A 9,749-nucleotide genomic window follows, 5' to 3' on the forward strand; every position below is an offset into this window, starting at 1 on the left:
GCCTCAAAGGAGGCATGTATGTGTAAAGGATTCGGTTCAACCTTAACCGGAGCAAAGATTACAATGGTTTGTTGGCCCGCCTAACGAGACCATAAGTTCATTCGCCGATCTGGTCAACGCTTTCAACCAACAGTTCTCCAGCAGCCGGAGAACACCCAAGCGCCAAGTGATCTATACGGGATCGTGCGGGAGATAGGTGAGTCAATCAAAGACTACGTCACTAGGTTCAATGCGGAAAAAGTCTCAATACGAGGCTGTGATATGTCCACTGCCATCAACGCCTTCAGGCAGGGCTTGGATAAGGAGTCAAACCTCTACAAAGAATTAACGATGTATCCTTGTGAGAGATTTGAGGAAGTCCAGCAGAGAGCTCTTTGCAGCGTTAAGGTTGGAAGAAGACATACGGCTAGAAAGGGTATAACAAACTTCGACAAGACAAGCAGAAATTCGCACTTAAAAGAAAGACGATAGAGCTAAGCCGCATGTTGGACCCAATGTCGCAGGATAGCGAGAAAAAACTCAAGCAAATTGACGATTCTCCGCATCCTCCTAAGCTATCGAATACGGATTCAACAGGAATGGAAGGATGGCTGAAAGCACCGAGGAGCCCGGGTGATCGGGTAAGGTGGCCGAAACCTCCCACTCAGACCGACCCACCGACAACGAGAGACAAAGCAAAGCAAAAGATGCGAATGGCACCGGGGACATAGGTCACGTAACAGAAGATTGCTACAAGTTGCGGAGGGAGGTGGAGTTCCAGGTACGCAAGGGGAACTTGGACCACCTGTTATCACGTGGGGGCAAGCAGGATAGAAGAGAAGCAGCAAATCAGGTGCTTCCTTCTGCTCCACTCATATGCACGAAGATTATTAACGTGATAACAGGCGGATCTGAGCTAGCAGGTTTGACATATTCCGCTGCCAAGAGGAAAGCCACCGGGAGCAAAGGGGGTCATCCAGAAACTTCGTGCAGAGTAAGCCAGAACAATTTACCCCCGGTAACTTTCGATGAAACTGACATGGAAAGCTGCACAGAACAGCATGATGATGCCCTAACTATAACATTATCCATTGGCAATTGCACCGTACGGAAAGTATTGGTAGATACAGGGAGCTCTGTGAACCTTATCATGCTCGAAACCCTCAAAACCATGGGTTTCGATAAAGAAAACCTGAAAAAGAAATTTGTGCCCCTGGTGGGATACAGTGGGGAGACCGCGCATTCCGTAGGTGAGATAACCATCCCAACGTATATTGAAGGAGTTAATAAACTAGTGAGATACCTAGTCATCGAAGGTCCAACCACCTACAACGTGATACTAGGAAGACGTGGTGCATCGGATGAAGGCAGTGCCTTCAACATATCATCAGTGTCTCAAGTTCCCAACACCATGGGGCACGGTTACGGTAAAAGGAGATCAAGAGGAATCCAGAAACTGCTATACCCAAGCCCTCAAGGCTACAACCAAGCTCCCCTCGTAGCAATTATAGGACCGGGGCACCTCGACAGAATACAAGGAGCCTCCCTCGGAGGAGCTGGACCAGATACACCTGGACGAGGAACACCCGGATAGAACAGTGTTGATTGGGGCAACCTGCAGTGAAGAGTTGCGCAGCCGGCTGATTCAATTTCTCAAGAACAACATAGACTGCTTCGCCTGGTCCCACAATGATATGGTGGGCATAGACCCATCCGTTATTTCGCATAAATTAAGCGTGAACCCAAGCTGCACCCTAGTACAGCAGAAGAGAAGAAAATTCACGGCAGAAAGAAATGAGGTCATTAACAAAGAAGTAGACAGTATCAAGGGCCTCGGATAGGTGCAAACTGTTCTATGATATATTGAGGAAGAGTCAGAAATTCGAATGGACTGAAGAGCATGAAAAAGCATTCGCAGAACTCAAAAGCTACCTAAGCACGCCACCATTACTCGCGAAACCTGAGCAAGGGGAACCACTATTTTTGTATCTTTCAGTCACGGAAGCAGCCGTAAGCGCAGTCCTGGTCAAAGAACAGGAAGGATTGCAGCATCCCGTGTATTACATTAGTAAGTCTCTGCTCCCTGCAGAGACCAGGTACACTTCCTTTGAAAAACTAGCATTGGCTTTGGTTACTGCTTCTTATAAACTACGGCCGTACCTTGAATCTCACACCATCCATGTCATAACCAATTACCCGCTAAAGACTATTATGAGGAAGCCTGAACTTTTAGGTAGAATGACTAAGTGGTCAGTACATCTTAGTGGCTATGACTTGCAATTTGAACCCAGAACGGCGATAAAATCCCAAGCCCTAGCAGATTTCGTCTCTGACTTCTGCCCCGCCACCCGTAGGGAGGCAGAAGAAGGAATGCTGGCAATAACAGGGAATCAGGATGGTGAAATCTGGACCTTGTAAATTGATGGAGCCTCAAATACAAGAGGGGCTGGCGTAGGCCTGGTCCTTTGATCTCCTAAAGGAGACATGATAGTGCAAGCCATTAGGTGTGAGTTCAAGGCAACCAACAACGAAGCCGAGTATGAAGCTCTTATACTTGGGATGCAGATGGCAACAGGGCTCAAGGTGAGGAACCTGAGGGTATACAGTGACTCCTCACTTGTGGTAAATCATGTAAACAACGAGTATGTAGCGCGTGATCCGAAGATGATAGCTTACTTGAAAATAGCCACAGAACGAAAGTCAAAATTCAGAACATTCAAGATAACTCAGGTGCCGCGGGAGCAGAACGTGGAGGCAGACGCTCTGGCCACGTTGGGATCCACCTTCCAGCCCGCAGAACTATCAAACATACCAATTACTCATGTGTTGTTGACCATCCGGGGAGAGCCAGATCAGAAACCAATGAAAGAGGATGTACACATGCAGTGTGCACAAGGAGCCAGGACGCTGGTTTCCACAGTAGGACCGCAGGATGAAGATTGGAGGGTTCCATACCTAAATTGGCTAAGGGATGGGACACTCCCGGAAGACAGAAAGGAAGCGCAAAGTTTCAGGATAAAAGCTTCCAGATACATCATGATTGATAATATTCTCTTCAGGAAATCATTGGCAGGACCATGCCTCAGGTGCTTAGGCAAAGAGGAAGCTGAAATGGTACTGAAAGATGTGCACAGCGGAGAATGCGAGAATCACGCTGGAGGACGAAGTTTGTCAAACAAAATTTTAAGACAAGGGTATTTCTGGCCCACCATGCGCGCAGACGCAGTGAATCATGCTAAACGCTGCGAGTCGTGTCAAAAGGCGGCTCCAAAGAATCCACCGGCCCAGAACCAATGCATCCGATTATCTCTCCATGGCCATTTATGATGTGGGGCATGGACATAGTGGGTAAGCGCCAGGGGCTCCAGGAAACAGAGTGTATATGCTAGCTATGACCGATTACTTCTTAAAATGGATTGAAGCAGAAGCAATGACGGAGGTAAAGGAGCAACAGGTGATCTCTTTCATCAAGCGCAACATCATAAGCAGATTTGGGATACCATCCAAGATCATATGCGATAATGGGTCCCAGTTCATATCAGACAACACCGAGGGCTTCTGTGCAAGATGGAATATAACACTAAGAAAATCAGCCCCCAGATATCCACAAAACAACGGCCAAGCCGAGTCCAGCAATAAAATCATTGTGGAGAACCTCAGAAAACGGCTGGAAGAGTTGGGGGGAAAATGGGCAGATGAACTACCACTGGTACTCTGGTCGGATAGAACAACACCTAAAATGGCAACAGGTCAAACTCCGTTTAGCCTTGTATACGGAGCAGAGGCAGTGATACCTTCGGAAGTTCTGGTACCTACGCACAGATACGGCTGCCAGACGGCAGAGCAGAACAAAGTCGAAATGGCCAGAAGTCTGGATACAGTTGATGAGCTACGAGAAAGTGCCTACATACGTATGGCATCGTATAAGCAATCTGTCACAAGGACGTACAACAAAAATGTCAAGATAAGGACCCTTGAAGTGGGGGACCTTGTACTCAGAAGGGTATTCGAAAATACCAAGAACCACAAAGCAGACAAATTGGCCTACAAATAGGAAGGGCCATATCAGGTCGAAAGCGTTGTCAAGAATGGGGCATACAGGTTGATGACCATGAACGGTCAAATCCTGGATAAACCCTGGAACATCCGTCACTTGAAACGGTACTTTGTCTGACAAAGTGCCAAAGCTTTAGTGTACAAAGGACCTTTCGAAAGTCCGTGAAGCAAAAAAAAAAAAAAAAAAAAAAAAAAAAAAAAAAAAAAAAAAAAAAGTTTAAAAAAAAAAAAAAAAAAAAAGGGTGGGGGTTAGTATATGCTTTAGGTATTAGTATTTTACACAAACTTGGTTTCCTTTTAGTTTTTCTTTTTTTTTTTTTTTAGTCAGAAAGAGTCGTTTTTAAACCAAGTAGTACAGGCTGTGGCTTCCTGGATCCAGGTGTTGCCCTGGAACACCATGAGACAGCACCAGGTAATTTGCACTACTTTGGACTTTATAACGCTTCTACGAAGAAAGGCTTTGGTACTAATGTTGGTTACTTATCAGATGAGGCACACTTTAAGGGTCCAGCCTCTGCCATGTGAGGCTACGAAGACGTTTATCTTAAGTCAAGCCACATGGAGAGCATACGCCGAGGTAGCGCGCAGGGTTCGGCATACTAAGACCACCCATACCTTAACGTTAACTCAGTAATTCCTTAGCTAGCTATGTCGTAGATCAATGGGTGCACGCACGGATTTCAAACGTCTGGAACCACAAGGAACGCAACATTCCTTGTTAGTCAGAAACATTCAATGGAGGTAAGCTCTAAGTCAGCCAACCCTAGTGATAAAATATTTTACGTCATGGGTAAAATATGTTATCAAAAATCTGTCGCCAGAAACAGGAGTTGTGCACCTGGAGCCAGGTCAGCTTCCTGGGTATGTCTATGTGGAATCAAAACTCCAGAAATCGGTGGCAAAAACGCAAGTATAACAAAAGTAGGGCCTAGAAACCAGGGCCCAGAGCTACTTTAAGTTAGGGCACCCGCTACCATTAGCAGGCGCCATTAAAAGTTCAAAACCTGCACACCGGCAGGCACAAAACGGACCAAAACAAGAAAGAAAATAGTTTTTTACAAAACTTGCGCCGCACAGGGCCAAGTCCCCAGATAATTTGAAATAAAATTTAAGAGAGGTAACTCCTCTCGATAACTGCTTCCTGACCATTGCTCTGCTCCCCATGATTTGTTTGCTTCTCCGTTGCAGGTGCCTGAACAGCCTCAGGAGTTGTAGAGGCGCCATCACCAGCCTCCCCAGCCAGGATCTCCTCGACAGTCCCAGATATGGCTCCAGAAATATCCATGGCTGTGTACTCAGGCTCCGTATTGGCGGCCCGACCGGGGAGGGAACAGGCGCTGGGTCCATGCCATTGGGAAATGCACGAGCAAACTCGCCGGCTCCTCCTCCGGGTTCCAGGACGTGTGCCTCCCCTCAGTATAAGCACGGATGCAGTCGATCCGCCCCTCAAAAGCAGTGTAGGCACCCACATTTTTGGCTAGCTCAGCCATCTCTTCAGCACGGGCCTTTGCCTTAGTCAACCCGGCAGTCAGAACACAGTTGGCCTCCTGGGTCCTTGCCAGCTGATCTTTAGCTGCCTCCTTCTCTTTTAAGGCCGCATGGAGCTGCTCCCTCAACTTAGCACAGGTAGCTGTGAGCTCCTTGTTCTTCCCCACAGAGACCAGACATTCAACCTTAGCCCTCTGCAGCATCTTACGAAGGTAGAGAGAAGATTGGAGAGCCTAAAAAAACACGTTAGTCATGGAAGCACAGGGGCAAAGGAAGAAGAGAAGCAGCGAAAGGAGGCTCACCAGGAAGCAGTGTTCTGCAGCCAGGTCGGTCATTTCTCGGGGGCGTCGAGTCAAACGCCTTTGAGCAAGCGGGGTCGAAGCCTTTCTAGTGCGGGCCGATGGTGGCACGGTCGGCGTCCCCAAACTCGCGCAGGAGGCGTAGAAGCGGCTCGTCGGTGTGAACGGGGACCCAGTGCGCGTGATATTGGGGTGACTTCAATGGGTTCTGGAGCAGGCCTAGAAGAGGACCTTCTTCTTGAGGAGGCAGGAGAGTGAGAGGAATCAGCAGTTCTCTTCCTGGCATGACGCATCAGGATCTCGGAGGCAGACGGTCTAGCACTTCCTGCAGGGGCACAAGAACGCAGGGGATCAGAATAAAGAATCAGTGGGGGCAGGGAATTCCAAGAGATTGAAGGGTGTTTACCAGAAGACATGGTTTCCTCGGTAGCAGAGTCGGCTAGGCCAGAGAGCAAAAGGGGAAAGAGCCTGCGATCCTCGGGGATGGAAAAGAGCTTGGCAACAGAAGTATCCTCGTCCTCGGATTTCTCGGGGTTAGTGAGCTCTGCATCAGATCAAAGAGTAAGAATAGTAAGTGACAAGAACAATCAAAAGTAGATATACAAAATATACTTACTCTTAGCAAAAACTCAGCGCTCGAACAAGTAATCAGCATGAATGGGGAGAGAATCAAGCTTGACATAGAAAAAATCCTCATATCACCCGTCGTCCTTCCCTTTAGCAGCCGATTGGAGGAAGTTTTCAGTCTTCTCCACGGCCCTGAAAGTATATTGGCCGTGCCCCAGTGACCGACACTCAAACCAATGGGCCAGATCTGATAACCCAATCTCCGCGCCCAGGCTGTTGTTCAGAGCAACGGTGGACAAAAGGATTCTCCATGCATAAGGGGCGATTTTGGCCATGGGTAGGGAGTTCAAACGAATGAACTCTTGGATCATCAGGGGAAAAGGAAATCTAAGGCCAAGGGCGAAGGGATAGGTATACAAGCAGATCCACCCCGCGCGGAGGGCGTCTGCTTTCTGGCCAGGTTTGGGGATGAGGATCACCATATCGTCACCCAGCCCCAGCAGAGCTTTGATCCTAGGTATATCCTCTTGGGTTAGGTGGGAGTCGCCGGAATGCGGTCTCTTGAGGACTCCATGTGAAGGGAAGTCATCGTTTTCGAGGTCGATGGTGGTGGAGGAAGATGATGTTAAACGGGTCTTAGCCATGATAAACGAGGAGAGAGAAGTGAAAGTACCTGAGAGGACGGATGAAGGCGGCGCTGGCAGCGAAAGGACGTTGACGAAGAAGGGATTAGGGGAGACGGAAAGTTGAGGGTTTTGAGGAGGCAAAGTGATGATGAAAGAGAAAATGGTGGGCGGATGAGATTAAATAGGAAGGGGTAGTTGGGGTTTTCAGAAATGTGAATTGAAATGGAGTATGCGAGAAGTCACTCAACGATACACTGCAATTTCCCGCTCAAATAATTAGGGTTGCACTTTTCGCAGAAAATTGGGGGCAAACTGTTGGGCCCAAAATCTGGATATGGGCTGACTTGGGGTAGCAAGCCAGGGAGCGCCATGGGATGCAGGATATCAGGGTGCCAGCGTCAGCAAGCAGCGTAGGATATGGGCTTTGGTCTACGCGGGAGAAGCTTATGAGAGTCCAACATCTTGCGAGATCCGAAGAAGGAAAGTCCTACCCAATGTCAAATTAGGGATAACTTGGAGGGAAAACAAGAAACCCTAGCCCGACGAGCTCCCCTATATAAAGAGCCTCAATGCAAAGAAGAAAGATCATCGAAAAATACAAGAATTACACCCTAGCATTCATAGCAAGCATACGAACTGTATTTCCTCTCGAGTTATAGTGAAAATATTGGTGGGATTCCGTCTTCCCCCGCGGTTGTTTCCCACATCGGGTTTTCCGCGTCACCAAAATTGCTTGTGTTCTTTGTTTACATTGCTCATACAGGATAACACACGACAATCATTCAAATCGTAATATAGACCTGACCCTAAGACCGCTTTAACCCTAAATTGGTAGAAATTTACCAAAACAACAGTTGATCACAAAGCTAGCACCCATTTACAATAGGTGGGTAGCATTACAAGTCAAAAGCATTTGACCATGACTTCCTTAGACAAATTAAAGTCTAGCCATCCATCAAGGGTGGACTAGTATTGTTTTTTTTAAAATGACACAATTGGCCTTGCATTCTCATTTTAGTCGGGTTTGGACTAGTATTTTTTTCTTTTTTTTTTAGACAACTCCATTGCCCTTGCATTCTCATTTCAGTCGGGTTTGCGTTTGCTCGGCTTAGGTTAAGTCAATTCAAGCATGTCATATATTTGAGTTGGAATGTCATCCGTCAAGGGTGGACTAGTATTTTTTATTTCTTTTTTAAATAACTCGATTGCCCTTGCATTCTCATATCAGTCAGGTTTGGACTAGTTTTTTTTTTTTTAAACAACTCGATTACCCTTGCATTCTTATTTCAGTCGGGTTTGAGTTTGCTCGGCTTAGGTTAAGTCAATTCAAGGATGCCATATAATTGAGTTGGAATGCCATCCGTCAAGGATGGACTAGTATTTTTTTTTTTTAAATAACTCGATTGCCTTGCATTCTCATTTTAGTTGGGTTTGGACTAGTATTTTTTTTAAGCAACTTGATTGCCCTTGCATTCTCATTTCAGTCGGATTTGAGTTTGCTCGGCTTAGGTTAAGTCAATTCAAGCATGTCATATATTTGAGTTGGAATGCCATCCGTCAAAGGTGGACTAGTATTTTTTCTTCCTTTTTTTAAATAACTACATTTCCCTTGCATTCTCATTTCAATCGGGTTTGGACTAGTATTTTTTCTTTTTTTAAACAACTCGATTGCCCTTGCGTTCTCATTTCAGTCGGGTTTGAGTTTGCTCGGCTTAGGTTAAGTCAATTCAAGCATGTCATATATTTGAGTTGGAATGGTTGTTTTTGGATACTCATCACTTTTGACATTTTTTTTCATTGTTTCAAACGGATTTATTAGTAAATTTGACCTAAAGAAAAATATACGGAGTAATTTGCAAATTGTGTGTTTGATAAACGACATTACTAATACTCTATATTAATGCAAAATTCTATAAAAAAAAATTTCCACAACAAATTTTTTTGACTATCTAAGGGATAAATATTTTAAATTAACATGGAATTATATTTCGACTATTAAGAGAAGCTTAAAAATTGAAACAAGGAAATGTCATATTTTCGACTTACAAAAGAGACGAACTGAGTGGAAATTACTTATTGGAAAACACTTGTTCAAACTTTTATAATACCCTTTTGTCCCGGTCACTTGTTTACAGGACAAATTTGAGCATCAACGACTATTATTGTTCACATATCATCCAATAATAATTGATGGGTGTGAAAAGACTAATAACTTGTTCTATGAAAAAGAAGGTTATAAAATATAAGTCGAGTTTTTTTTCACAATCAATGTGGGACTACGATAATGGATTTTGCTGCTTCCATATTATAATTCGTGCATGTCATTTCATAGCTAGAAAACTTATTCATGCTATGTGACTCACTCTCCCCACCTTTGGTTTTTCCTATTGAAATGGGTTAATGGGCAATCCGCCGAATTATAATTATTCAACCAACGTTGGTGTTACATACTACGTATTGAGTAGTGTTTGGTTAATTTTCTACCATAAATTTATCCAGTAATGTCGCAGTAGATAATTGGCACAATACAATGACAACATATCGATGACGTGGCAAGTAAATATCTCAAGCAAAAAGAACACAAACTGAAGCCCAAGCAAGCTGAGTCAAATCCATAAAAATCGGTCAAGTAACAGATCCCACAAAAATAGGGAAGTTGAGCAAAAATAGGAAGTAGGCGTTGAGGAGGAGCGGGTCAAAAGAAGCATCTATAAATATCTGCAAGAGACAAGCA

The 9,749-nt window shown here is 45.2% G+C and overlaps 3 protein-coding genes across 3 annotated transcripts in view; all 3 read left to right on the forward strand.

The window, feature by feature from the left end:
* LOC141587556 (uncharacterized) overlaps positions 1–1,573 on the forward strand; it is a 1,747-nt gene extending 174 nt beyond the window's left edge. Inside the window, exons 1-4 of the mRNA XM_074409031.1 lie at positions 1–16; positions 134–387; positions 504–620; positions 761–1,573. The exon at positions 1–16 is cut by the window's left edge and continues 174 nt beyond it. Of these exons, the coding sequence (XP_074265132.1) occupies positions 1–16; positions 134–387; positions 504–620; positions 761–1,573 (1,200 nt within the window). The remainder of the gene's footprint in view (positions 17–133; positions 388–503; positions 621–760) is intronic.
* Positions 1,574–2,463: 890 nt separating this feature from the next.
* On the forward strand, positions 2,464–3,306 carry LOC141587557 (uncharacterized). The gene has a single exon (XM_074409032.1). The coding sequence runs from the start codon at positions 2,464–2,466 to the stop codon at positions 3,304–3,306; it is 843 nt and encodes a 280-aa protein (XP_074265133.1).
* A 103-nt stretch (positions 3,307–3,409) lies between these two features.
* LOC141587558 (uncharacterized) lies at positions 3,410–4,033 on the forward strand. The gene has a single exon (XM_074409033.1). The coding sequence runs from the start codon at positions 3,410–3,412 to the stop codon at positions 4,031–4,033; it is 624 nt and encodes a 207-aa protein (XP_074265134.1).
* Positions 4,034–9,749: the final 5,716 nt, after the last annotated feature.

Source organism: Silene latifolia, chromosome 6 (assembly GCF_048544455.1).
Source record: "Silene latifolia isolate original U9 population chromosome 6, ASM4854445v1, whole genome shotgun sequence".
NCBI lineage: Eukaryota > Viridiplantae > Streptophyta > Magnoliopsida > Caryophyllales > Caryophyllaceae > Silene > Silene latifolia.